At 44.4% G+C, this 27,996-nt stretch overlaps 2 protein-coding genes and 1 long non-coding RNA gene across 7 annotated transcripts in view; 2 read left to right on the top strand and 1 right to left on the bottom strand.

Moving 5' to 3' along the window:
• The window catches only part of LOC117556140, a 53,131-nt gene extending 36,367 nt beyond the window's left edge, over positions 1-16,764 (top strand). For both annotated transcript variants that reach the window (XM_034231387.1, XM_034231394.1), the window contains 3 exons: positions 13,638-13,750; positions 13,860-14,034; positions 16,498-16,764. In XM_034231387.1, the coding sequence (XP_034087278.1) occupies positions 13,638-13,750; positions 13,860-14,034; positions 16,498-16,618 (409 nt within the window). In that variant the 3' untranslated portion in view covers positions 16,619-16,764. The remainder of the gene's footprint in view (positions 1-13,637; positions 13,751-13,859; positions 14,035-16,497) is intronic.
• LOC117556154 lies at positions 1-27,880 on the bottom strand. 3 transcript variants are annotated; one of them, XR_004570500.1, is made up of 4 exons: positions 27,768-27,880; positions 26,766-26,825; positions 24,538-24,652; positions 1-1,755 (listed from the first exon to the last, which is right to left on the bottom strand). It is a non-coding gene; the product is annotated as an uncharacterized LOC117556154 (long non-coding RNA). The 3 variants fall into 3 exon arrangements; XR_004570501.1 differs by having other exon boundaries at positions 24,538-24,611; XR_004570502.1 differs by lacking the exon at positions 27,768-27,880 and adding an exon at positions 27,299-27,471.
• LOC117556129 (glutamate receptor ionotropic, kainate 2-like) overlaps positions 27,601-27,996 on the top strand; it is a 54,692-nt gene continuing 54,296 nt past the window's right edge. For both annotated transcript variants that reach the window (XM_034231376.1, XM_034231366.1), the window contains exon 1: positions 27,601-27,880. In XM_034231376.1, coding sequence (XP_034087267.1) covers positions 27,757-27,880 — 124 coding nt within the window. In that variant the 5' untranslated portion in view covers positions 27,601-27,756. The remainder of the gene's footprint in view (positions 27,881-27,996) is intronic.

The following is a 27,996-nucleotide window of genomic DNA, read 5'->3' as shown; positions in this document are numbered from 1 at the left end:
CATAGTGGAGAGACCAAAACAAATTGCACTCGCGCAGTTTCACAGGTAATTTTGATACCGTCAATCACAGAGTCTGGTAAGGCAGTTGTTCAAATAGATTTGAAAAAAGCACTTACCAGTCTTCTGAAGAAATGTCGGTACTGTTCGTAGACACCAATTGTGAAGTTAAACTTCCGTTGTTGCAATGTTGAGGTAGAATGAAGGAGTCTGGAACGTCGTTAGCCAAAGCACTGAGAGTTTTATTGAACACAGTACATTAATACATACGGCCGGGAGATCATCTTAGTTTCCCACCGTCCCGTGGTCTACCATGATCATCTCTGGCCCAAAAGCCCCAAAGCACCCAGCAACACGAGGAGAGGCGGGCCCACAGAAGCCCGCGTTTACCTAATCAATAGCAAATGGGAGACAATAATCTACGTGTCTCAAGGAAACGCAGACAAGCCTGAAACCTTCCCCCCACAGGATATGGGAGAAGCGTTTGACCTGTGACCTCAACTTACAGAGGAGTTTTTGACTGATACTACAAGCAGATGTTTGCAGTATCACAGATTCTAAGAAACCATAAGAAACTCTATAAACAGATCAGATTAAAATATTCTCTTACAGAAACATCTTTCGTCAAATGAAGGTCTTGCTTCTCGTCTTCTGCCTCGGAAAACCTCTTCTGCCTCTCCCTCGGTATTGTGAGCGGCCAGCATTCTGCGTAGCTTGCGCTGTGTCTGTGAGTCCGTTGAGAAAGGCATTATCTGAGGTGTGTCCCCCAAACACCTGCTTGGGCATCGGGTTTGTTTATCCCGCTGTTGTCCCCATCTACTTGGGGCTGATGGGGGTGGCGAGCTTGGTGGTTGAGGTGGGCTAGCCGGATTGCCAGGGTTGTACCCCGGGGGAGGGAAAGGATACCCAGTCGAGGAGAGGTCATTCAGACCTGCAATGGAAGGACACAGAGATGTCTGGGGTTTACATGGTTTTGGAAATAATTTATTTTCCTTCTTTTCTTCACATTCATCTTCAACCTTAATATTTTCTTTAATGCCCCAGGCCAACTGCCTTCTTTTACAGCATTCCGCTTCATCCTCCTAGTATTATAAACACTTTCTATGAGTGTCAAGCTCCTCTAGATCTTTCATTTTAATTGTGTCTTTACTCTTCATTCCCTCCTCATGTATTTGTAATTTATCCCTCAGGTTTTTTATTTTTATTTTTGCTGAAGGAACTTCCCTTTGGAAATCCGAACATTTCCGTCCAGATACTTAATTTAGACAGACTGTCTTCACCATGTTTTGCCCGCATGACATCTATAATCGGACCCTCGGGAGGGTGTAACAGCCCCCCACTCTGCTTTGATCCCATGGCAAAGCTGCTAAGTGTTTACTCTAAACACCCCGTGTTATCAAACACTAACTTTTCACCCGTCGGTGATTGTGATATTTGTTCTTCAGTAAAAATCACACAAAAACTGATCGTAAACCCAGGCTACGACGGATAGTCTCAAATATCCTACCTTGAGAAATCCTTCTTATAAATGTCATGGGGTTTTAATTTACGTTTTAACTTTAAACAATTTAGACACTGTACATCTCACCGAGTATTTGGAAAGCCGTTTGAGTTCGTTGGATCTCGTGAAGTCAATCGGTTTCACCCCGACGCTGGTCCTCTCGTCCCGTACGTTTTCTGTCAAGGTAGAGGAGAATCCGAGGATCCCGGTGCGACCACCAGCGTCCGCAGGTGTCCCCAATCGACAAGTCAGAGATCCTGCCGACAACGCCAATTTGATATGGAAATCTTAGACCTAGTCAATACTGTGGAGATACACAAGTCAGAAATATCAAACAATAAATGGTGAAACAGACAGAGTTGTCTTTCCGGTTATTTATTTGAATATTCAAAGACACAGGTCTCACAGAACACAGAGTATCCTTAGAGAGTGCGCGCAGAGTGAAAGATGCATACAGGTTATATAGGATTTTGTCAGTTCAACAACATTCCGTCACTTATTAGGAGGGGCCCTGGCAGGAGAGATAAGCTTTCCAAAGGAACTGAAACTGTCAATCACTAATAGATTGAACCAGGGGCCTGTTCAGCAAGAGGGAAGTGAGGAAACTTGTCAGCAGCAGATGGAGGGCTAAGAAATGGGGAACTTGATTATAAGACAGGGAAACTAACAGGAACTTGCCCATTGCCCTGCGCTTGGTACCCAGCCCCCTCATCAAGTTCAGACCTTAGATGACCTTAAATGTCACTTTCCAGGGAGGCAAAGGACATGAACTAAAACACATCACCCAGACCTTACTTCGACGTTTTTAAAGGTCATGAGTGTCAATACATCATTACAGACACTGTTGCAAAATGCTGACAGAGGTTATAAGCTGAAATACATTATTATAGGAACTGCTGAAAGTGCTAACAGAGGTTATAAGCTGAAATACATTATTATAGGAACTGCTGAAAGTGCTAACAGAGGTTACAAGCAAAACACATCATTCTAGGAACTGCAATTGATGTGTCCATGTAAGGTACAATATAAAGTCTGCACTATAAGAAAACTTTAAACTACATATATGTAAAGTTTGCCATTACAGGTTCCTCAACAGTGCATTACAAGACATCTATCAATATGTGTGTATACCTCCACCATAAAACTGTCAAATTCTGCACATTTTTTATACTATATGTAAGAGAATATTTTAATCTGATCTTGATTATAGAGCTTCTTATTGTTTCTTAGAATCTGTGATACTGCAAACATCTGTTTGTAGTATCAGTCAAAAACTCCTCTGTAGGTTGAGGTCACAGGTCAAACGCTTCTCCTATATCCTGTGGGGGAAGGGTCCAGGCCTGCCTGCATTTCGTGAGACAAGCAGATTATTGTCTCACATCTGCTATTGATTAGGTAAACGCGGGCTTCTGAGAGCCCGCCTCTCCTCATGTTGCTGCCTGCTGTGGTTCCTTTGGGTTCAGAGATGATTTGGTGGTTGCACAGGACAGTGTGAAACTAAGTGACCTCCCGGCTGTATTAATGTACTGTGTTTAATAAACTCTCAGTGCTTTGGCTAACGACGTTCCAGACTCCTTCATTCCACCTCAACATTGCAACAACAGAAGTTTTAACTTCACACTATCTACATACATAAGAGTATAATTAATGTGTATAATATCAGTTAAAATAAGTGCTTCAACATACAGTAGTTAACATTGCAGGAAAGCAATATATTAGACGTTAAGTACTTTGTCAGGCTTAATATTTATCTTTAGATAGATACCCCTAAAGCTTTTTTCTTATTTAAAAGAAGACCTTAATCTAAAGTATTATTTAATGTTTAAATAAAGGTTGATTTGTTTTTCTGTTTTGCACCTCCTCCTATTAATATATTTGTACATCCTGCACTAAACTGTTTTATTGTAGAGATCACTTATAGTATCTTCTTGATTTTTTATATTCTATATTTCTATCATTGACCTTCTACTTTCCCCCTATATGTATGCACTCTTAATTTATTTTATCAAATATAACACATAAAAACAATAATTCAATAACGTTCTTTAACCACTAGGCGTTGCACACAAGGTACACACAGCCATAATAACTTTGTATTATTAGTGTAGGACACTTATGTATGTACAACATCTGAAGATGTAGTTTTATTCATGTGTTCACATAATTTTACAGCATATTGCTATACTATTTCAGACTCAGTATTTACATTCTTATATTCAAAGAAAATCAGTAATATCTTTAAAAACTACAAGTCCTTTTGATAACACTTTATATTAAGGTACACAAATTAACCATCAACTAGTTGTTAATTAGCATGCATATTAGCAGTATAATGGCTCTTTATTAGTCATTATACAACACTTATTAATGCCTTATTCTACATGACCATATTCTACAAGTAATAAGCCATTAGTTGAGAGTTTTTCCTCAATAACCCTCTAATTAGTGCTTATTTATTGCAAGTAAGGAAGTTGTTGTCCATTAGTTTTGGTCTTAATATACGCTGCTCAATATGGGCCTAATAAGGCAGTAGTAGCACAAGAATAGTAATTCTCCCATAATAACACTTAACAAATATGATCTATTCTTATGGAACAAGACATGAAACTATAAGTGTTAATTGTGTCTAAATAACTCAAAATGAGGTATTTATATTTTATAATATGTTTTGGGGTATTGACAGTTCAGCTACCAATAGCAAGGTGATATTGACCTGTATGTTTCATATTTGCCCATTTATATTTTTGTAAAATGTGTACTGAAGGTTAGTTAGACCCGGGTACAGGAAGTAGGAGAACGTGAACTACACTGCTACTAATTTTCCCTTTGCAACCTGAAGAGTAAAAGGGTCAAGTCCGTCAGAAAGCAATGACTGTAAGTGTAAGTGTGAACCTTACACTTACACTCTAAGGATTAGTAACATGTATTGTGTTTATGTGATGACATGTGGAGATGTTTAAACTCAATGAGAAAATGCGTTAGCATTCGCGCTAGTGTTAGCATACACGGTAGCGTTAGCATACATGCTAGCGTTAGCCATACTAGCCTGTATACATGCTTATTGTACAGCTAGCATTAGCTATATTTACCTTGTTTACACTAAGCGGTCCTAATGTGTTCATCTGTGTATGTTACACTTGCATGTATGAGATCATTAAGTGCCTTGTAACTTATTTTTTTTATAGTTTCACTCCGTTTGAATGTCAGTGGACTGCAAATAAGTCAATAAAGGAGCATGGCTGCTCATTCCCTGGCTCTCAAAAGAGTTTGGCTGGCTGTTTAATCTATGTTCACACTGAGACAACACAGAGAGAGAACAGTACACCTATTGTGTAAGAACATACAAGCAGGTCACACAGTATGATCACAAATACATAAACTCTGTTAAAAATCAGTTTTTATTAAAAAGTACAGGCTGCATGTGTGTTCTCAGCCTTAGAGAAACTTGACATGTTTTGGTACATGTATGTGTCTGAACCTCTCTTCAGTGGTTCAATAATATAACAGATATTTCAACGTGTGCCTACTTTGTTCATGTACTGTTGAGGTTAATTGCAGTAGTTGTGTGCTATAATGTATTTACAAAGTGTGAAGAGGAGGCAACTTTAGAATAGGGAACCTGTTCAGGTCAATTAGAGTCAAACTACTAGCTTATTGGTTATGAGCAATACTTTACTTTAGAATAGGGAACATATTCTTAGATAGAAATACCTAATTAGAGTCAAACTACTAGCTTATTGGTTATGAACAAGACCACTTTAGAATAGGGAACATATTTTTAGATAGAAATACCTAATTAGAGTCAAACTACTAGCTTATTGGTTATGAACAAGACCACTTTAGAATAGGGAACATATTTTTAGATAGAAATACCTAATTAGAGTCAAACTACTAGCTTATTGGTTATGAACAAGACTTCACTTTAAAATAGGGAACATGTTCTTAGATATAAATAGCTAATTTTGAGTTGTTTAGACTTAATTAACACTTGTAGTTCTCATTCATAACACTCCGTTCGATGTCTCACTATGGGATGCGCCTCATCGCGGAGCAAACAGAAGCATCAATCTCATTACGCCAATCCTGATTGGCTGGTGATCTTGACGTCAGCGTCAGGGAAATCACCCCCTATAAGTAGCTTGCGCCACGACGCATGCGCCATTCAAACACCTCTTCTCGCTTCAGAGCACATCTCTATGGTAGCCGGACAAGCTTAACGGTCCACAGACTGAACCCAAATATCCATTTCGGTCGACGGGCGCTCGCCGGCTACTCCTTCTGCTTCGCAGGAAGACGGTAATTACTAACGCTAGTTATTGTTGAAATCGACCTCGCCGCTCTCTTTCCCCGGAAAGTGAGCTAGGTCTGACTTTTTCAAGCTAACGTTAGCTTGCTCCCTCACTACCGACACCACGGTAGCGAGGACGTTTTTTATTTTCTCTTCCCCACGGAGGAGGAAAGGATTAAAAGGAGCATACTGCCACACCAGTCAGTATTCTCCGGGAATAAAAGACCCACACCGTCCTTTTCTCCGGATTAAGGACAGGGTGGTAACCTCTTTTTCTCCCAACCTACCTGTTGAGAGCGGGTCCTCTCCACGCCACGAGGCGAACAAGATGGACGCCCCTCTCCCTCACACCAGAGGAGTCAGGGACTCGGTGGCTCGACTCTGCGGCTGCGGGTTGAAGATCTCGGGCACAGACACACACCAGGTCTGCTCGTCCTGCCTCGGGCTGGAACACGCCCGAGGCGCTATCGACAACCCCGGCTCATGCGGACATTGTGTCCGCTTCACCGTAAAGAGCCTCCGCCGACGGCTAGCACGCCAAGCTAGCCTGTCGGAGCAGGACCCCCCCATGTCCACTGACCTGCCGGCCGGCAGTCAAGACGCGGGGGCATCCGCCACAGAGAGTGAACCCCTCTCCATGTCGGTCTGGGGCTCAGTATCTGCGATGGCCGCAGAACCGGATTCCCGCGCCCTGGCAGGCCGGGACCCGGTGACGGCAAGACACGCGGGAACGGGACCCCACGCTTTATCGAGCTGGGGCTCCCGGTTAGACCTCACCATGGTCTCACCCGCGGAGGATGTCCTCGAGCTGAACTACGACGAGGACGAAGAGGACGCCTCGGTGTTCCTCCTGTCCGAGTCGGATGAACATGAAGAGGACATCTTCATGTCATCAGCTCAGGCTGCAAAGCCTGGAGCGAGGGCTGCTCTCCCAGACGATAGCACACCAGCTTCGCCCTGTCTGAGCATGGACCTGCAGGCCGTGTGCAAACGCGCTGCGGCCAGACTCGACATCCCGTGGCCTGAAATGGCCCAAGGAGACCTCCAGGTCCCGCTACGAAGGGAAACATTTTCCCCAAGCAGCGCGGACAAAGAGGCAACTCCTTCCGGTCTTCCCAGAGATGTTGGATGAGGTGTCGGTCTCGTGGAGAGACCGGCCCTTCAGCAACAAGGTCCCAATCCAGGATGCCTCCTCCCTAGACTGTGACGGAATGGAGAAGCTCGGCCTGCTCCGCCCATGGAACCGCTGGTAGCAGCCCACCTCCTACCGAGGATGGGCCCGTCACCAAGCAGGAACCCCACGCTGCCGGCAAAGTCGGACCGATTTCAGTCGACAATGACTGAACGGTCCTACAAAGCCGCAGCGTGGTCCTACAAAGCCGCAGCGTTGTCCGCCAGGGCCCTGAATGTGGCCTCGCTGCTAACCGCTTACCAAGCGGAGCTCTGCGAGGACCTGTCGGGTAACCCGTGGGCAGCCACTCTGGACGAGATGGCAGCGGTCACAGACATCTGTCTCCGTGTCCAACGCTGCGCCGTCCAGGCCACGGGTAAGGCAATGGGGATCATGGTGGTGCAGGAAAGAGCGAGATGGCTCAACCTCACCAACCTCCGAGACCGGGAAAAGGAGGATGTGCTGGATATGCCCATCGTTCCCGAGGGAATTTTCGGCTCCGCTCTTGCTTCCATGCAAAGGAGGTGTGAGTCGAAAAAGAGGGAGGACGAGGCACTCCACCTCTGCCTCCCTCGAAGGGTCCAGCCGCTGCCTTCGCAGCAGCAGTCCTTCGCAGCAGCAGTCCTTCGCAGCAGCAGTCCTTCGCAGCAGTAGTCCTTCGCCCAAGCTGCCTTGAACCCTGCTCGGTTTAAAACACCAAAAATGCAGAGGTCGCAGCCCGCCCCGAGTCCCCAGCCCAGGCTGGAGACGAGGGCGAGCTGGCCCAGAAAATCTCCGGTTCCGGCTGCAGCTCAGGCGCAGCCAACCCAGAATTTCGGCCAGCAGGCGAGGAAGAAGAAGCGAGCGGCGTGACAGCCCCTCCTTCTCCCCTCCGTGACAGAGCTGGAAGTCCACGGTTCCCCAGCTCTAAATGTGTTCCCGCCACCTCGAGAGATGCCTCAACACCATCCTCAAGTCCGCAAAAACACATGTCACAAATCTGTTTGTTCCTCTGTCATAAAACATTTGCCGCTGACACATCCAGGCTTCAGGCCGAGGGCGCAGCTCAAAAAAATGATAAGAAAAACAATAAAACCAATAAACAGCCCGTCAACTGTTCCCCTTCTGAGAGCAGCTACGGCATCTCTCAAAAGGCGGATTACAGGCGGGTCTGTGAAGGCACCACCGTCACGCGCATGCGCAGTGCCGGCTGGGGTTTTAAAAGCACCACCGCCACGCGCATGCGCAGTGCCGGCTGGGGTTGTGAAGGCACCACCGTCATGCGCATGCGCAGTGTCGGTGGGGATTGTCGAAAGGGGGCACCACTGTGTTCAGACACTAGAGGGCCCCATAACACAACAAATAGAGACTCAGAGGGGAAGAGATGTGACATCTCCACTGGCTCTAAGGAGCATGCAGTGGAAGATGCTCACATCATCTGTTTGGGTTTTCAAGACAGTAACACGGGGCTACAGACTCCAATTCGCTGTCAACCCCCTCGCTTCTCGGGCATTCTGCATTCGCAGGCCCGAGGAGAGTCAGCCCATATTCTGGAGAAAGAGATTCTCTCTCTCCTAGAAAAGAGGGCTATATCTATTGTACCCGCCGAGCAGAGTCGGTGCGGCTTCTATTCCAAGTACTTCCTCGTTCCCAAACGGGGAGGGAACGGAATTCGGCCAATACTTGATTTGAGGGCTCTGAACAAATATCTAAAAGATATAAGTTCAGAATGCTCACTCACACATCTCTGCTGTGGCTCGTGCGACAAGACGACTGGTTCACATCAGTCGACCTGAAAGATGCGTATTTTCACATCCCAGTATATTACCCACACAGGAAATATCTGAGATTCGCATTTCAGGGGATCTGTTATGAATACAGAGTACTCCCCTTCGGTCTGTCTCTCAGTCCAAGGGTGTTTGTACGATGTACGGAAGCCGCGATAGCCCCGTTAAGACAACAGGGTATTCGCCTGGCGACCTACCTGGACGACTGGCTGCTTCTCGCACAGTCGGAGCAGGAGGCTGTTACGCAGACAAATGTCCTCGTAAAGCACCTGCTCAACCTGGGTTTCATAATAAACACAGAGAAGAGCATGTTGTGCCCCGCGCAGACTATACTCTTCCTGGGTTTACACCTGAACTCGGTGCCCTTTTCAGCTCGCTTGTCAGCGGATAGAGTGAAAGCTTTCAGAGCTTGTCTCGCTCTTTTCCAGCTGCGCAAACATGTTCTCTTCAGATCATGCCTGCGATTGCTGGGGCTCATGGCGTCAGCCATCCTGGTCGTACGACTGGGACGCTTATACATGAGGGAGTTTCAGCGCTGGGTGGCCGCCCTAAAACTAAACCATCACTAACCATCACTCTCCGCGCGCCATGGCGCGCGGAGAGTGATGGTTACTGTGAAATGCGTAATGGCACTGCGCCACTGGCTGCACCCGACTTTTCTAGTACGAGGTGTGCCTATGGGTGCTGTCCTTTCACGGAAAGTGGTCACCACGGACGCATGTCTGACAGGTTGGGGAGGTATTTATGAAGGTCGCCCGGTGAGGGGTCTCTGGAGCAGAGACCTCCAGCGGGCACACATAAATTACCTGGAGCTTTTAGCGGTGTTTCTCACCCTAAAACGCTTTCTGCCTTTCCTCAGGGGACATCACGTCCTCGTGAGGACAGACAATACGACCACAATATCGTATATTAACCGCCAAGGGAGTTTGCGTTCTCTCCAGTTACACACACTGGCGCGCAAACTTATCCTATGGAGCGGTAGGCGTCTCCTCTCTCTGAGAGCGACGCACGTACCGGGAGTGAGGAACCTCGGGGCAGATCTACTGTCCAGAGGTATACCACTTTATGCAGACTGGACTCTACATCCAAGGATTGTGAGCCAGCTGTGGGTGCGTTACGGCAGAGCCGCGGTGGATCTGTTCGCATCGAAAGACAACGCTCAGTGTCAGCTGTTCTTTTCGATGCGCGATCTAAATGCACCGTTAGGCGTGGATGCACTCGCGCACAATTGGCCCCCGGGCCTTCTGTACGCGTTCCCACCCCTGGCTCTGATACCCCCAACTCTGGCCAGAGTGAGAGAGCAACGCCACACACTTATCCTGATAGCTCCGCACTGGCCAGCTATGTACTGGCTAGCGGAGATATATCAGCTGCTGTGCGGGCAGCCATGGCAGCTCCCACTACGCAGGGACATACTGTCCCAAGCGGGGGGGGGCGATCTTTCACCCACACCCAGAGCGCTTGGCTCTATGGGCCTGGCCCGTGAGTGGTACAATCTAAATACAGTGTGACATGACGCTGACCCTGGCAGCTGCCAAGCGAGCCAGTGGCACTCATGCACTATCTGTACAGTTTTCATGCACTCAGTTTGCCCCAGGGCAAACAGAGTGTGGTTGAAGCCTAACCCTGCCTTTATCTTAAGGCGGTCGGTTCGGGTACCACATTTGACATTGAGGCATTCTCCCCGCCACTGTATTCCTCCGGGGAACAGCGGCCGGATTTGCCGTGTCCAGCCCGTGCTTCACGCACGTACAGGGACAGATCAAGGGTGCTTTGTCATAATGACCAACCCCTTGTGTCCTGGGCTAACCCTTATAAGGGCAAGCCTGTTACTAAGCAACGGCTCTCCCACTGGTCTGTGGAAGCAATTGCTTTGGGGCTCATACGAGTCAGAGTTCGCAGGCACCCTCGGGTCCGCGAGCTCTTTCGACTCAGGGTCTGGCTGCATTCTGGACTCTGTCCAGGATGTCTCCCATCAAAGACATTGGTGCAGCTCACTTTTGTCTGCCTCCTAACAGGCTGGACGTTCTGCTCCCAGTGTGACTCAAGCAGTGCTGGGCACCTGGTTGAGTCAGAGCTCTACCTGTTAAGTTCTGGTTGATTTGGTGATTTTCGAGATAAGCTCGTCTGGCAATACGGGAGCTACAATTTCCCATAGTGAGACATCGAACGGAGTGTTATGAATGAGAACTATAGGTTACTTACGTAACCCCAGTTCTCAGAGTAACATGAAGTGAGATGTCTCACCAGACGGCCCTCCTTGCTATGGTGAAGCGAGAAGAGGTGCTTATTTTGAATGGCGCATGCGTCGTGGCGCAAGCTACTTATAGGGGGTGATTTCCCTGACGCTGACGTCAAGATCACCATCAGGATTGGCGTAATGAGATTGATGCTTCTGTTTGCTCCGCGATGAGGCGCATCCCATAGTGAGACATCTCACTTCAAGTTACTCTGAGAACTGGGGTTACGTAAGTAACCTATAGTTTCATGTCTTGTTCCATAAGAATAGATCATATTTGTTAAGTGTTATTATGGGAGAATTACTATTCTTGTGGTACTACTGCCTTATTAGGCCCATATTGGGCAGAGCATATTAAGACCAAAACTCATGTACAATAAGTTCCTTACTTGCAACAAATAAGCACTAATTAGAGGGTTAATGCGGAAAAACTCTCAACGAATGGCTTATTTCTTGTAGAATATGGTCATGTAGAATAAGGCATTAATAAGTGTTTTATAATGACTAATAAAGAGCCAATATACTGCTAATATGCATGTTAATTAACAACTAGTTGATGGTTAATTTGTGTACCTTAATATAAAGTGTTACCGTCCTTTTATATCAGCTGTGCACCGTAATGGTGTAAATATAACCTAGGCCTATCTACGAATTAGATCAAATGTAAAAGTCAGCCGAATTAGTGTTGATACTGCAAGGAGACGTATTGTGTGAAGAGAAATTGAAGATGTTGTTTAATTGTTGATATATTTATGATCCACGTCAAGTATTCAGTTTTGGCGGCATTTCTTCCAGTTTTTCCAAAGGTCTTCTCATCAGGGCTCTATAAATAAAGAACTACGGCAGATCTGTACTATTTAATGTAGCCAAACCGTGTATTACAATGCCGTTATGTGATGACTTTCAAAGAGAAAAGCAAGAACACTCTTTAGTATTATTGTATTTTTTTAAAATGTTTTACCGATTTCATATCATATAAACACCTAATCCCAACATGCATTGCGGCTAAAACATCCAATCAGCGAGCTTAAACTATATCTTGGGTAATCGCTCGAAATGCCTACGTCTGTTTCCGGTTATTTTTATTTTGAAATTCAGTTCCTGACGGACGCCAAAAAAGCCCGAGATTATGGAATCAAACAAATAAATAAAAACAAGGATAATTGTGTGTTATTGGTGAGTAAATACCAGTGTGTAATTTATATATATATTGAGGTTTTGTTTTCTTTATGTAAATCCTTGTTACTTTGTGTCTTTCAGCATTTTTGAACACTGTATTTATATAACAATTATTTAGAAAAGAATAACAAATTAGAAGGAAAAAAAGATTTTAAAAAATACAGATTTCAGTATTCTGAGGCTCTGAGCCCCATTTCTTTTCCTCACAGATGACAAAAAAAGTCAGACATAATACGATTTAAAAAACAATAATCGTGGCTTGATATTGAGTAAAAACATGTTTTTATGAACCCCACAGCTTCCGGTCTTCCAAGACCCAAACGGACAAAAAGACGTGCTGCAGGCACGAAACATACTACCAATAAAAATACATTGCTTTTAAAATCGTTCTGTGTGACACGAAAAAAAGAGGAAAATCGTGTTGGTGAACACGAATAAATAGATTAAATGTCGGGACTATAACACGAAATGCCATGAGACTGGGTTGCAATATTGTATAGTAGCCTACTGGGTATGTTTTAAATCAATTATCTCAAATGCATTCATCAGAGCTGATTCTGATGAGTCTGAGGACAGCCCGGAGCAGGACATGCTGCTTCATCGACACCGGAGTTGGCGGAAGTGTTTAACAGCGACTGTATAAAAGCAGTGAGAATTCCGAGTGGCTAAGCTAATTAGCAGCTAGGCTAATCAGTATTATGCGCCGTAGCTCCTTGTGTGGATTATTTTGTTTATTCAGCTATTAACAGTGTGCCATGTCTGTATTGTGTTTACAGTTTCACCAATTCATTAAACTTCAGTAAAGCTGACATCTGCCGGAGTTTCTTTGAAAGTGTTTAACTGGATGGATAGCTAGCTCGGTGATCAGGGCCGTCCCTGGCCGACATGAGGCCCCACGCAAAGTTATATGATGAGGCCCTCATATAGCGAGCGTCAACGGGGAATTGCTAGTGGAGCCTCGTTGCGGAGAAACCGTGCCGCGCCACACTAATTGTGCCGCATAAGCGAATAGGTGCGCTGCATTTTCGGCTCAGTTGAGGCACCCTCCGCAAGGTGAGGCCCTACGCAGTCTGCATGATCGGCCTGTAGCGAGGGAAGGCCCTGTCGGTGATACTAGTGAGAACTTCACGGCGACACAGACGATGAACACTTCAGTGGATAAATGCGACTTATATATGATTTTTTTTCTCTTAACGACACGTTTTTTGACAAGAGCGACTTATACTCAGGAGCGAATTGTAGTCCGGAAAATACGTACACTTATTCCTGCGGGGGACATGAATGTGTTTACTGAATGCAATTGCTATCCATTCAATCTGTTGGTTAAAACACTCAAAACCGCTCTTGTCAACGTCCTGTTGGCACTGGAGGAAAAGCCTAAAAAATAAGAAATAATTTATCCTTCAGGGAACAGGAATGTCTGTACAGAATCCCCATGGCACACAATCAACCTTTTTGGGAGATATTTCCATCTGGACTAAACTTTTTCTTTTCAGAAATGACGCCACTTCAGGATTCGTCTGCAGAAACGTTGATCAAATCCAAAAGAAGATGTGCAGTGACTACCGTGTTCGTTTCAGCTGCCATTCCCCTTTCTGTGGTGGAGGAGGTAAGAGCACACCACACTGTGTAAGCACTCTCTTGAATAAGCATTCATTTAGGAGAGTTTTACAGCTACCTACCCAGTCGTCCTCTCTCTCATTTATTGCTCCTTGCAGTGTGCTGGACCGACTGGTTTGACCGTGACAATCCCAGTGGCACAGGGGACTGGGAGCTTTTGAGTAACCTGAGGAAAGAATACCCAGGAAAGATCTGTGAATACCCTCTGTACATTGAGGCCGTTACCAGTGACACGATGCCCCCAGCCATCTCCACAGAGGAGAACTTCTATATGTAAGTTGCCTCACTGAAATAATGCAAATGATTATTTAACCACATCCCAGGAATAAGTCGGTACTTCTGAACATTAAAAACTCCTTACAAGTCACCCACATGTGCTGCCTGGAGCTGCACCTATAACAGTGAATAGAAACTCTGTACATGGACATTTAATTTACATTAGAAGACATTTTAATGATTTCAAATGATCATTGTGGATATCTGAGATATTTAATATTAGAAACAAAGTTCCACCTGACAACAAGAACCATCCATCCATCCATCTTCTCCCGCTTATCTGTGATCGGGTCGCGGGGGTAGCAGTTCCAGCAGAGAGCCCCAAACTTTCTTTTCCCTGGCCACATCAACCAGCTCTGACTGGGGGATCCCAAGGCGCTCCCAGGCCAGCGAAGATATATAATCCCTCCACCTGGTCTTAGGTCTACCCCTTGGTCTCTTCCCAGCTGGACGTGCCTGGAACACCTCCCTAGGGAGGCGCCCAGGTGGCATCCTAACTAGGTGCCCGAACCACCTCAACTGGCTCCTTTCGACGCGAAGGAGGAGCGGCTCAACTCCGAGTCCCTCCCTGATGACCGAACTTCTCACCTTATCCCTAAGGGAGACACCAGCCATCCTGCGGAGAAAACCCATCTCGGCCGCTTGTATCCGCGATCTCGTTCTTTCGGTCATGACCCATCCTTCATGACCATATGTGAGGGTAGGAACGAAAATGGCCCGGTAGACAGAGAGCTTTGCCTTCTGGCTCAGCTCCCTTTTCGTCACAACGGTGCGGTAAAGCGACTGCAGTACCGCTCCGATTCTCCGGCCCATCTCACGCTCCATTGTTTCCTCACTCGAGAACAAGACCCAGAGATACTTGAACTCCTTCACTTGGGGTAAGGACTCATTCCCTACTTGGAGTGGACAGTCCATCGGTTTCCTGCTGAGAACCATGGCCTCAGATTTGGAGGTGCTGATCCTCATCCCAGCCGCCTCACACTCGGTTGCGAACCGATCCAGTGAGTGCTGAAGGTCGCAGACCGATGAAGCCATTAGAACCACATCATCTGCAAAAAGCAGTGGTGCAATCCTTAGTCCACCGAACTGCAGACCCCCTCCCCCATGACTACGCCTCGAAATCCGATCCATGTATATTACAAACAGGATTGATGACAAAGCGCAGCCCTGGCGGAGGCCAACCCTCACCGGAAATGGGTCCGACTTACTGCCGAGGACCCAGACACCTCAAGGGGCGGTAACCCTCGAACCTCCTGGTGGACACCGGTGGTCAGGGAAGCCGTCCGACTGAAGAAGGAGGCCTTCAGGGATTTGTTATCCCGGGGGACTCCCGAGGCAGTTGCAAGGTACCGACAGGCCCGAAGGGCAGCAGCCTCATCCGTGGCCGAGGCAAAACAGCGGGTGTGGGAGAAGTTCGGAGAAGACATGGAGAAGGACTTTCGGGCGGCACCAAAGTTGTTCTGGAAAACTGTCCGACACCTCAGGAGGGGGAAGCAGGGAACCATCCAAGCTGTGTACAGTAAGGATGGGACGTTGTTGACCTCAACTAATGGAGTGTTAGGGCGTTGGAAGGAACATTTTGAGGAACTCCTGAATCCAACAACTCCGCCCTCTATGTTAGAGGCAGAGCTGGAGTATGACGGGGGATCAACACCAATCTCCCGGGGGGAGGTCACTGTGGTCGTCAAACAACTCCACAGTGGCAAAGCCCCGGGGGTGGATGAGATCCGCCCGGAAATGCTGAAGGCTCTGGGTGTTGAGGGACTGTCATGGTTGACACGTCTCATCAACGTTGCGTGGAAGTCGGAAACAGTACCGAAGGAGTGGCAGACCGGAGTGGTGGTTCCCCTTTTTAAAAAGGGGGATCAGAGGGTGTGTGCCAATTAGGCATCACACTACTCAGCCTCCTCGGGAAAGTTTACTCTAAGGTACTCGAAAGGAGGGTCAGGCCGATTGTCGAACCTCAGATTGAGGAGGAACAATGCGGATTCCGTCCTGGTCGTGGAACGACGGATCAGCTTTTTACTCTCGCAAGGATCCTGGAGGGGGCCTGGGAGTACGCTTATCTGGTCTACATGTGTTTTGTAGATTTGGAGAAGGCTACTGTGGGAGGTGCTGCGGGAGTATGGGGGGAGGGGGTCTCTACTCAGGGCCATCCAATCTCTGTACTCCCAAAGCGAGAGCTGTGTCCGGGTCCTCGGCAGTAAGTCGGACCCATTTCCGGTGAGGGTTGGCCAAAAGAAACAAGAACAAGTATGATAATTGAAAGGGTTGTAGAGGTTTATTTGAACTAGCATCAATGTACTTTAATAAACTACATTGGGTTTATATCAGAGCTAAACATGAAATATGGTTTAAGCAACATATCCAATTTAAAATACGTTTTTGTTTGCTTTTAAAAATGGTCTTCTTCATATAACTATCGAACTGATTCATTTAATAATTGTTATTGTTTTTCAGCTTCAATCCGACTCAGGGATTTGTTTGCCGCAACAAGGACCAGAGAAAGCGCATGTGCCGTGACTACAAAGTTCGCTTTGGGTGTCCTTGCAGAAGAAACCCGTGGAGCCGTGTGGCATAGTGGGCCCTTGTTTCTAGGTGTTTGGGTCAGGGGGTCACAGGTTCAAACCCCATGTTACGATTATTGTGTTATGTCACGTTTTGTATGTCTTGTTTTGGGTGTTTTGCTGTTCTCCCTGTCGTGTTTTCCTCCGTGTATATTGTCTGGTCCTTCTTCCTGTGTTTTTCCTCCTGTCGTTAGTTTCCCTGGTGTGTCTAGTTGTCTGATTGTGTTCACCTGTGGCCCTTGTGTTTCTCCTCCCCTGCCCGGCTGTTTCTCGTCTTGTGAGTACCCCTCCCTGTATTTAGTCTTGGCTCTCCCTGTGTTCAGTGTTGGTTCGTCTTGTGTCATGACTAGTTCTTCGGTGAGTGTTCTGTTTTGTCTTAGTTTATCTGTGCCTAGCCTTGAAATAAAGGAGTTTTTCAGTTTGTATCTGCATTTGGGTCCTGCCTGCTTCACACACCGTAACACCCCACTGCAGTCAGCATGTTGTTGTGTCCCCGGGCAAGACACTTCACCCCAAATTTCTCCTGTGGATAAAAGCGTCTAACAAGTAACATGTAATTAAGCTGCGTCTCCACAGCAAACATCCAACAAGAATATGAAGCTTCGATTGCTTTAAATGTTGTCCTTTTTTCTTTACCTTTCAATTTTATATCTTACTTTGCCTGATGAACGAAGTTCAATAGACCTTTTTTACGACAGACATGTTGACTTGTAGCAGGAACAGGACCATGAAGCTTTATCAGCTGATTTAAACTGAGCTTTATATCGGAGTATGTGTATACGCCTGTACGTTTACCAACATGTCTTCTGTGTTCAAATGCCTCATGTCATGTGCTTTATCAGTTTTATTTTCTTTTTCTAGTGATTATGAAATCATTGTCTGGTAATGTAGGAAATAAATCCACATCAAACAGCAATAAAACTGCTATTAATTAGCAAATCCCTTTTGTCATTAAGTTATTGCTCATAACCACTCTGCCTAAGATTGTCTTCACATGCTTACATGAAGTTGTAATTTGCATTTTAGCAGCAATATGGGAATGTTTAAAAAAGCAGTGAATCTGAAGTTAATATTAACATGCACTAACAAACATTCAGGCATGCATGGTGTCTCCACCTATAGCTTCCTATCTATTAGTGTGTGTTTTCAAAGCAGTGTCCTCACAAACTCTCTCTGCTGACCTGAATCCCACCTCTGTCATGTTTCTCTCAGTCCAATGCTCCTGATGGGAGCCCCCAACCACACTAGATCCTCAAATGTACACACATAAGCACTACAGACACATACTCACAGTGAGAGGAGCAGGGAGGTACAAGGTGATTCCTGTTCCCCCTCAACAGCATCAATATTTCCTTGGGAGATAAGCACTTGTAATAGGTGCTGAAAAGAAACTGCAGTGTATCATACAGATTTAAAAATCAGGAGCTCTACATTTTCTCTTGCTTTGGGGAATCCCTGAGTTCTGCTTATGTTTTTCAAATGCTTTCACTGCATCAATACTGCCTTTTTGGTGGCATTTAGTATTGAGTGTGCACGTCTGTCCTCCAATAAGACTGTACAGAGAATAGAGGGAGAGAGGGAGTAAACTAAATGCAATCTGGGAAACTTTTATGATAAAACTGAAGAGGAGAAGTCAAATATAATCTGCACTGAACCGAAGTGATACAGAAGTGTTGAAGCTTCGCAGCATTATGGTTTTCTATTCTCTTCTATTAATCTCCCAATATTCCATGGCTGTAAAGGCCTATTTATAGACCAGGGATGATTAAGTGAAGTGCCGTGCCACACAAGGAACCAAGCTCATTTTCTTTTTTTCCATCCTCTCTCTTCCTTACTCATTCTCTACCTACTTCTATTTATTTCCCTCCCTTGACGACTTTATCTTCTTTCTCTTCTCGCTCTTTCTCTCTGTCTTCTCTTCTTTCTCATGAGGATATAGAGTACGTGCACCAACCCTTTTTACATGGTTCAGTTGCCAGTGAAATTCTGTTAGACTCAAGGGGATACGGATAAGGTCCTTCAATTCCATTTTCTTCCCTGTTAAACATTTGACAAAAGGGTTTATGGAAGTGTTAATTGATATGAGGCTACAAGAGGAAGAGTGACAGCATTAACAAGAGAGGATAAAGCCCCATCCAGCATGATTTCATCACTGAGTCAAGACTGAAGGGTGTCCATTAAGTGGAGAAAATATGCACAAAGAGATCCCACTTCTACACTTTCTGTTGCAAGGTGTCCTTGAGTGGAAGTGGAGCACCGCAAGTGAAAAGGGTTAAGCTCATTTTCATGTGTACAGACATGATTAATGGGGGAGATGAAAAGAGGAGAGGGGAGAGCATAAGAGAGCAAAGGGACTGACCTCGCCCAGCTCAAAGACCGGCCTCATTTCATCACCTCCAGAACAGTGAGAGCATGATGAGATCAAACCCTTCTTTTTATTTCCACACTGCCTCTCTATCTGCTGGTTTCCATCCAGATTTCTCCCCGGGTTTTACAGAGGCTTAGGTGGGAACATTTTACGGCAAGGTGGGTTTTGCGCAGGGCTTACTGTAGATGCTGAGGACCTTTGTAACAATAATTTGTCTATTAAAACCACTGGAAGGATTTGAGCAAGGAAGCAAAAGCACAGAAAGTTATTCAAAAGACTTGAATACAATAAAATGACTGTTGCCTGCCAAAAAAAGCAGAAAGCCTCTGCACATTATTGTGAGTGGATGACTACAATTCCATGCTGAGAGTTTATGAAACCATTTATCTCTTATGAAATGAATTGTATTGTTTGCATGTTTGAAACGAGTTGCCTATATAAGTATACGAGTTTGAAATAGAAGCTAAATGCATTGCATCTCATATGTCCTTAATCCCTAGCAGTTCTTTACAAGCATCTAACAACCAGTGCTTGGCAGATTTGTCAGTCACACTATTTAGTATTTCTGTTTATATGTCCAATATATTTTTGTACCACTGCAGTCTTGGCAACTCATGAACACACTTGAGCTGTAGAAGGCACAGTCCATGTACCTTGAGTTATTTTTAATAAATCCCCAACCAGGCAGTTTGATATTTCTCAAATCCATGCTTCAAATGCCATTTCATATAAAGACCCACATTTATCTCATTTATGATGGTTTAAATTTGATTAATGCTGAATTATGTGTGAATGAATAGCTCAACCTACATCAGTACTCTCTGTGGGTAGTGAAACAGCAACTTTAAATCCCTCTTACCCAAGTAATATGAGCCTGAAAAGCCATTAGAGCATGACTCCTGAGAGATGAACAAGACAGAAGCGTTATGCCTGTACCTTTTCCGGAAAGAGAGAACAATACCAGGCTATTTTCACTCTGACAAGCCATTATTAGTCGTGCCAGCTTTTGCCTGGCGGTAACTCCTGCGTGATATCTGTCTGGGACATTTTGTTTCCAGTCACAGTAGCTGATCCTTTGATTGAAAACATTGATGCTGAGAGGGTGTTATCCCTGTTTGGAGTTCTGATCCTGGATGTCTGAGGGCGACTGCTGTACACTTTCATCCCCTGCTGCAACAGTTGATCCCTGGATCTTTGTGGAAATCAGAGTGGATTGCATTAGTGAGATGGAAACCTGAAAAGGTCAGGGATGTGTGCTTGCTATAACCCCTCCTTGAGAATATATTCCAGGTGTGTAACTTGTTTCATGCATCAATTCATAGGTGTTAACACAGGTCTAGTTTCTAACGTTTCATGTGTCATCGAGTTGGTGGCATTCACATTTACAGATTTCTTTCATGTCTCTTTGTCAGTGGTGTGTAAAATGCTGAAAATTAGATCAAGCCCTAATGAGTTACTAATAGGGCACCAAGAGAGGCCCATTAACAAAAGCCCCAGGATGGAGGAAAATCAACCGTGCGTGTCCGCTTTTTGTTTACACTTCCATGTGTGGCTTGGAGTGGCCCTTCTCTTATTCTATTTCATGGACACCAAAGATGGAGATGTCTTTGTAAAACAGAAAACGTTTATTGGAGGCTTTCCTGTATCAGATCATGAAGCCTTGTGAGTCTTCTTCTATTCTCCAGTCTCTCTCTCTCTCTCTCTGCAGGCCAACCCTTGGCACAGACTATTCCACTGGGGAAAGTCACTTTTTGCAAGCGTTGCCAAGATTTCTATTTGATGGCCAAAATGTGTAGGCAGACAGATGCATCCGTCCACATTCTGTCTATTCCTCTATTCAAACTTTCTCTTCGGGGTCTCTATCAGTTTTTCTCTCCCTCTCTTTCTCTCTCTCTATCTCTAATACACACACATGTAAGCACACACACATAGTGAGCTGTTTCCTCATCGTTCACACTGAGAAATGCCCTGTAAGGACGTCCTTATCCTGCAAACCAGACACTGCTGGATGCTCTGTAATAACAACTCCAGCCGTCCACCATCCAATCAGCCTGACTCACTGCTGTGTGTGTGTGTGTGTGTGTGTGTGTGTGTGTGTGTGTGTGGTGTGTGTGTGTGTGTGTGTGTGTGTGTGGTGTGTGTGTATGTGTGTGTGTGTGTGCGTGTGTGTGCGTGTGTGTGTGTGTGTGTGTGTGTGTGTGATTTTGTTTTTGTTGTTGTGTGTCTGTGAATATGCATGATTTACTCTTAAGATCTTAGACCACAAAGAACAGAAAGTATTTATATTCCTGACAAGAACAAAGACATGAACAACTCACACATTTAAAAAATAAAATAAAAGTTTTTATTTATTTAAATTCTTATGAATTGTTGTTATTTTTCAGGGGCTATTATTTAAAAAATAAATAAGCATTATATGTATTTAATAAATAATGCTGTAGACATTGGCATAACTGTTCTGAGAACTATAAATACAATTACAAAAATAGAACTTGTATTTTATAATAATAAGTGCTGGGAACATGACAGGAAAGACGGAAGTCGATAAAGATTCAAGTTTGAAAAGTTTTGAGGACTTTCTGACATTTTATGCACATGGAAATTGGGTCAGCTTTGCAATCCATTGTGAAATGTTATTTATCCAAAATGGCATTGTAAGCAAGGTACAGATATCTTATAATAAAGACATCAAGGGTCCATGTAATCAAGTTTTCTTCAATGCTGGATACATGCGTTGGCCTTTACATCGAACCTTTGTGCAAATAGATATGTAATCCTTTGTTGGTAGCAGTGTTCATTCTTGTCTGAAATTGCTTTGCTATCTTTAACTAAAACTAATTTAAAACGATGGATTCAGAGAGTTAAGTAGATTTAATTTAAAGGTCCCATGTCATGCTTTTCTGGTTATACCCGTCCCCTTGTGTGTTATGAAGGTTTTTATGCATGTAAACGGTCTGCAGAGTCACAAACCCTCAAAGTACACCCTGTAGGGAGTAAAAGTCTAACACAGAAAATACCTCTCCAAAACGCCTCGTTGGAGATTTCCCATTTTCCATTGTTTACTTCCTGGGTATCGTTACGTAGAGATACCCAGAGGCCACACCCTCTGCCAGCATTCACGAAACATATGTACAGCGTAGGGCACTGAAGAACGATACCTGTTCCTACTTTGTTGGACCAGCGGGAGATTCGGGTACACAACCTGTAAGTATTCATTGTTGTTTGTGTATTTATGATGTTTAAAACAAACAAGGTATCTACCACGACTGTTTAAATGGGTAAACGTTTTGTTTTTCAGGAGCTCCAACAAGCCGTTGAGGACAGAGAGTGAATACCGGTGAATACACATCATTTATAGAGATGCTGTATGAGAAACCAATGTGAGTTTGGAAAATTGCACAGTAGGCTATAAATCTAGTTTAGTATACCTCACAATGAAATTATGATCAGTAGAAATGGCCATGACATGGGACCTTTAGAGAGTGTAAGTAAAATCTGAACAGGCGCCATTTTAAAACCGTGGTCTATGAACCCACACCTTTGTGGCTAATAACAGTAACTATGGCTCGATTCTGCAAAGTGACCCAGTACACCATGACAGTACAAGAGCATGATAACTGAGCACAGAACTGCAAAAATAACTGAAATGAAGTCGGCATTAAAAGTATTGACATTGTTTTGTTGTCTTGAAATATCAGCTGTTTGGTAAATAACGTTTTTGAAGCTCATCGCCATTATACACACACTATAGTCAAAATATCTTGTATCGTATGAGACACTTTTGGGTTGATTATGCCTTCTGAGCCAGTGGGTCAAATTGATCCATCCATATTGGTATCATTACAGATCTAGGCTCTAACAACCAGTAGGGATTTTTACTATTGTCATGCTTATGGTGCAACATATAAACAAAGACACAAACCCTAAAACAAACTAACAATGTAACATACCCAATTAAAACACATTTCAATTGTTTTAATGATTGCTGTTATGTGATCAAATAGTTTTTGTCATGTTGACAATTGTCCCGCCTACAAGTCACCTGATTGGTCAGGGCTATTGAATTAAACCAATCGTTGAACAATGTTTGTCTTCCGGCTCAAACTTTTCAAAATCTCGATGAGAAGTAACGTTACAAACACAGAAACCTGTAACTTCCCTATGATGATCTCGGTACGCAAATGATGATTTGTCAATGATGACGACCAGTCCAGTCATGTTGTTGATAGGCAGTAGGCTACGACGAAATATCCAGTGTTTTAATTGTGGCGTATAATGGAGCTGGTACAAAAAACGTAGCTTGTGTTCACGTCAAATGTACAGGCTACTGAAGTAGGACACTATACATAACGTTAAACTGTTTGACTCTTGGCAAACTGCAAAGGGCATTCAGTTTCTCAATGTTAGTTTGGTTTATAATTTTGCTGAAGTAAGAACTTTCTTCTCTGTTGTATTTTGAAGGTTTAAACCTGTTTTGAATGGATGGGCTGCCATTTTGACTGCAGAAAGTAGTTGGAAACACTTCACTATGTTTCGTGGCAGATCTGTATGCCTACATGATATTGTCATACTCTTAGGAATTACCACTTAATTGAGTTGATGTGGGCAGTCACGTCAGTAATTCTATAATTGTTGTAAGGTGATGCACAACTTTTTCATAATACTAAAATATGATTTGTAACTTCCATATTATTGGCAATATGTTACTTTGGTCAATACGTATGACAAGGACAACTTCCACAGAAGTAAGTGACACTGGTGACTTGGCACAAATAGAATGGTCATCATTTTATATAAACAGTCTATGTATATGACGACAGAACATTATTTACTGACAATACACTACATTGTTTTAATGCTGAACATATTTCCATGCCATTTTCTAAAGTATTACCATTACCGTAACACAAGTTACAGATGGCTGTCACAACAGTGTGCAGCTCCAGAAGTAAGCTTGCCTGACTGCATTTGCTGGAGGGGGTGATTTGCGGGCATCTGTCAACACTAACTGGAAGTGACAGTGTGCAGAGAGGTCCTAATTACTGTCTCACTTGACTATTGTCGTCACTGAATAATGTATTCCCACTGAGGGTCCCCGGGATCTCAATGACAGCACTTCTCAAGACATATAGGCCAGCACTGACTCGGGCATGCATTTATGTTCGAGGCATTTGCTGAAGCAAAGCCACAAGTGGGAAATGTAAATATGTTGATCTCCAAACTGCCTGGGTCACTAGGCTTAAGTGAAGCCTGCATGGTGGGGTGCATTTGGACACACGCTGTTAACGCTGAGAAAAAGAGGTCGTTTATAGGTTTGTTTTTTGAGTGCAAAAGGGAGAAGTGTGTGTGTGTTGTTGTAGGGCCCTTCTTCAACTTGCCAAAATGTAAAGACGTCCTTAGCTACAGTCACTCTGACACAATGGGCTGATGAAGTGAGACCATTGTTGGCTTTCTGGAGCCAACCATGTTAGTAATACACTTTTAGAATTCAGAATAATGCGTAGAGTTGAGCCTTTAGTACAGGGTGACTGAATTGAATGAATGTCTTTTCTTTCAGGGTCTTACCATTCAAAGTGCATCAGCTTCTCGTTTCCATGGTTTCCCTCCCTGTGGCCAATGCTATCTTTCCACCAGTCTGCCTGTGCGAGAGAGTGAACGAGGGCGGGAGAGAGGGGAGAAACTGAGAGAGAGAGAATGACAGAAGGCTTTTAGCAGTGGTTATCTCTCCTTTGCATAAAGTCCCCTTTGCATTACCCAGTGCATGAATGGACTCTGAATAAACACACCAGCCAGCTCATGTGGAAGCCTCCCTGGGTTACAAGCAAGTGGGTGTGTATAAAAGTAATCTAATTTGTGGTCCTCCTTCAAAAACGACACGGTTTGATCACAAGTAGAAGAAAAGGAAAACATCTCCCAAATGGTATTTTCCTATTTGTCACACAAGCTAAGAGGAGCAAGAGTCATTTTGACATCATAATGTAAAAATTCACCATTCTCATCACCTCCAATTTTCTAACTGATTTACAAACTCAGTAATGTTACTCTCTGACTGGCTTACCCGGCAGTGAAACGTTAAACTAATCTACAAACAAAAAAAATGGAGACGTAAAGCATAGCTGATTATTTTATCCTCACATGCCCAATGCTGAGACACAGACAGAGAAAAATGGTGTACATCAATATTCGAAAATTAAGTCAGAACAATTTGTGACAGCCTTAATTCTATTATACAAATTACATTTGGGGGAACATTGAGTGTAGGGGCACCTGAGGGATTTTCGTGGTGCAGTACCTTAGGCATTTAGGCCAGAGGGGTGCTGTGACTTTAAAGAGGAACCAGCATGCCTGTCAGCTGATGTCTTCTCCCTGAGCTCAATAAGCATTCCTTTCATGCTGTGTGAAGCTCTGCTGACTTATACGGGAACCCTGAATTTCTCCATAATTATGCTAATGGTCCAGATGGTGGCATGATGAGTGCCATTCTCTTTGATATGCTCACACTGCAGATTGCTGGTGTGCAGACCACGCAAACTGACACACGTTCAAAGTCAGTGTTCACACCACCTACTTGATCCCATGTAATTACTTTGTGTTTCTTTTAGCTGATACAAGTGTCCTCTTCACAATTAAATGCATTCACTTTTACAGTATTTGTGAACGGGGACTTGACAGATCCGATGCATAATGGAGTATCACTCCAATAGCAGAGAGGGAAGGTGTTAGTCATCTCCCATTTACTCTAATTTCACTATTCTGCATGCAGTCTAATTAAGACACACCACACAGGCAGTTACCAGCATTGTAAAAAGAGAAATAGACCATGATATATGCATTGTCACTCGAATATCTATTTAAATACATAAGGCCATGCAGGAATATTGTAGTGACTTTCAAAGTATTTCTACACACACAGTCAATCCATTCACACTTTAGTCAATGACTGTGTTCATCCAGGCTTTGGACTCTGATGCGCTGATCAAAGCCTTCCTTTCACGTCTCCGTTGGGATTAAATAGCCCTCTTGGGGGGTGGGTACATCACTGTACATACTAGCTCCAGTTGATGCACTGGCCCATGAAGAGCTGCTCATTGGGGGAGGACGCTGATAAGGTTCATGTAGTGTTGAATCAATATCATGTAGACCCACGCTAAAGCTGAAGATATCCATCTTCTCGGCGCATTGCCTCCTATAGGATACAGCCTCAATTGAACTCGCTAATCAGATAGAAAGGCGATAGGCCCATTTAAAATCTCGAGAGGATATCTTTCCCCGTGAAATATAAGCAACAGTGGCGCTTTGCGTGCATGCCACACACACCTTCACATTGGAGGATGGCTCTCACTCGAGAATAGTCTGTTGCTGGAAGGCTTTCATGTCTAAAGTGGAGTTATTTGCATAGGTTAAATATTCGCTTTTCAGCAGCCTCTGTCGATATGACGGATTTACTGTTCTGCCAATTTTAATTCTTTCATCCCACTCCTCCCACATTTCTGAAAAGATGGTGGAAATGGTTGAAACTTGAAATCCCGTAAAAGAGGTTTAGAAAGGAAATATAATGACAGAACCATAGACTGTATATAATGTATCCTACTGTACGGGTGTAAGGAAAAAGAAAATCAGTGCAATGATATCCTGCAGGCATGAGATTATATCGCTATGTGCAGTGTGTGCATAGTGATTTCTGTATGAGCCTGTAAAGGAAAGTGCCTCTAGAATTAGCCAAAGCTTAAGCATCCTCCAGTGGGAACAATAAATCATTGCTGGTTTTTTTAACCCTGAGAAACATTACTTACAGTATAGACTCCCATTCCGTTTCTGCGGCTGACATGCAGGTTTACCATCAGTCCATGGTGCTGAAAAGACAATCGGCCATAATAAACAAGCCAAACATATGTTGTTAAATAGAGGTTGCACTTTTTACATGTCACTTCATAAGAAAGATGCCATTTGATCAATATCACAGCAACTGTATTTCCCTCAATGTATGGATGCATCATGCTTTGTTTTGTTACTAAATCCGTATTGTGAACTGCAAGTAAGGCTTCACGTTGAAGTTAATGTTGTTGCACTTACAATATTGCATCTTTACTGACAACTCTCTGAATGCATGCGAGCTTGGTGGCAAGTTGTGGGGGTAGCAGAGAAACTACAGCCTGCAATAAAGTTTCCCATCCTCCCTCCCCATTATTATCTCTGTCCCGTCGTTCATCCCCTCTCTTTTTCCATCCTCCCTCTTTTTATCTCTATCTATCTGTATATCCATCTCCCTCCTTATCCCCCCACTCGCTCTCTCTGTCTTTCTCTGGTGCGCGTTCACAACACTAACCTTGGCTCGACGTCAGAGCCTGTGCAGCAGTGCAGTATAATGGGAGCGCAAGCTACCCAGAGCGCCTCATAGGGGGCTGTGTATCGCTGCTGTATCCTCTGCTTGGCGCTCTCTAGCCCCTCTCCAACCCTCTCCAGTACCTTCACCTACAGCCCATGCTCGTGCTCCCCCCCTCCCCACTGGATCCGTATACACCTTCGACATGGATGTCCCGCCGTCCCTCGAACCCGGAGGATTGTTGTTTCTTGGCGCAGTGAAGAGGAGAAGGAGAAGGGGAAGGAGAAGGAATCATGCCGGGACTGCTAATGGATTTAGGGAAAGCGCAAGTGACCATGCCGTGATCTTGCGCATCCAGGGCCGCCGTCACCCTGCCTTGCCCAACGAGCGTAGAAGAATTTCGGGGGAATCGAACCCGCGCACCGGGGGGATTAAACCACTGTGCATTTTTTAAAAACAACATGAAGATTACCTCCCATCATCTGATGATAAGCAGTCTCGTTTTCAGGTCCAACCTCAGGCTGATCCCGCTTCTGCTGCTGTTTCTTGGTTACTCTCGCGGGATGCCACACGTTTTAAGATTTGGTAAGATATGTTTGTTTGTATTACGGTATCTTCTGCAACGATGAAGTGCCCGTAGGATGTCGACAGCAAGTGAATGAATCACGGGATGCAGAAGCAGTATAGAGACATGTTATACT

Source organism: Gymnodraco acuticeps, unplaced genomic scaffold, assembly GCF_902827175.1.
Source record: "Gymnodraco acuticeps unplaced genomic scaffold, fGymAcu1.1, whole genome shotgun sequence".
NCBI lineage: Eukaryota > Metazoa > Chordata > Actinopteri > Perciformes > Bathydraconidae > Gymnodraco > Gymnodraco acuticeps.
Note: the sequence above shows the minus strand (reverse complement) of the source record. Positions and strands in the feature narration are given on the sequence as shown.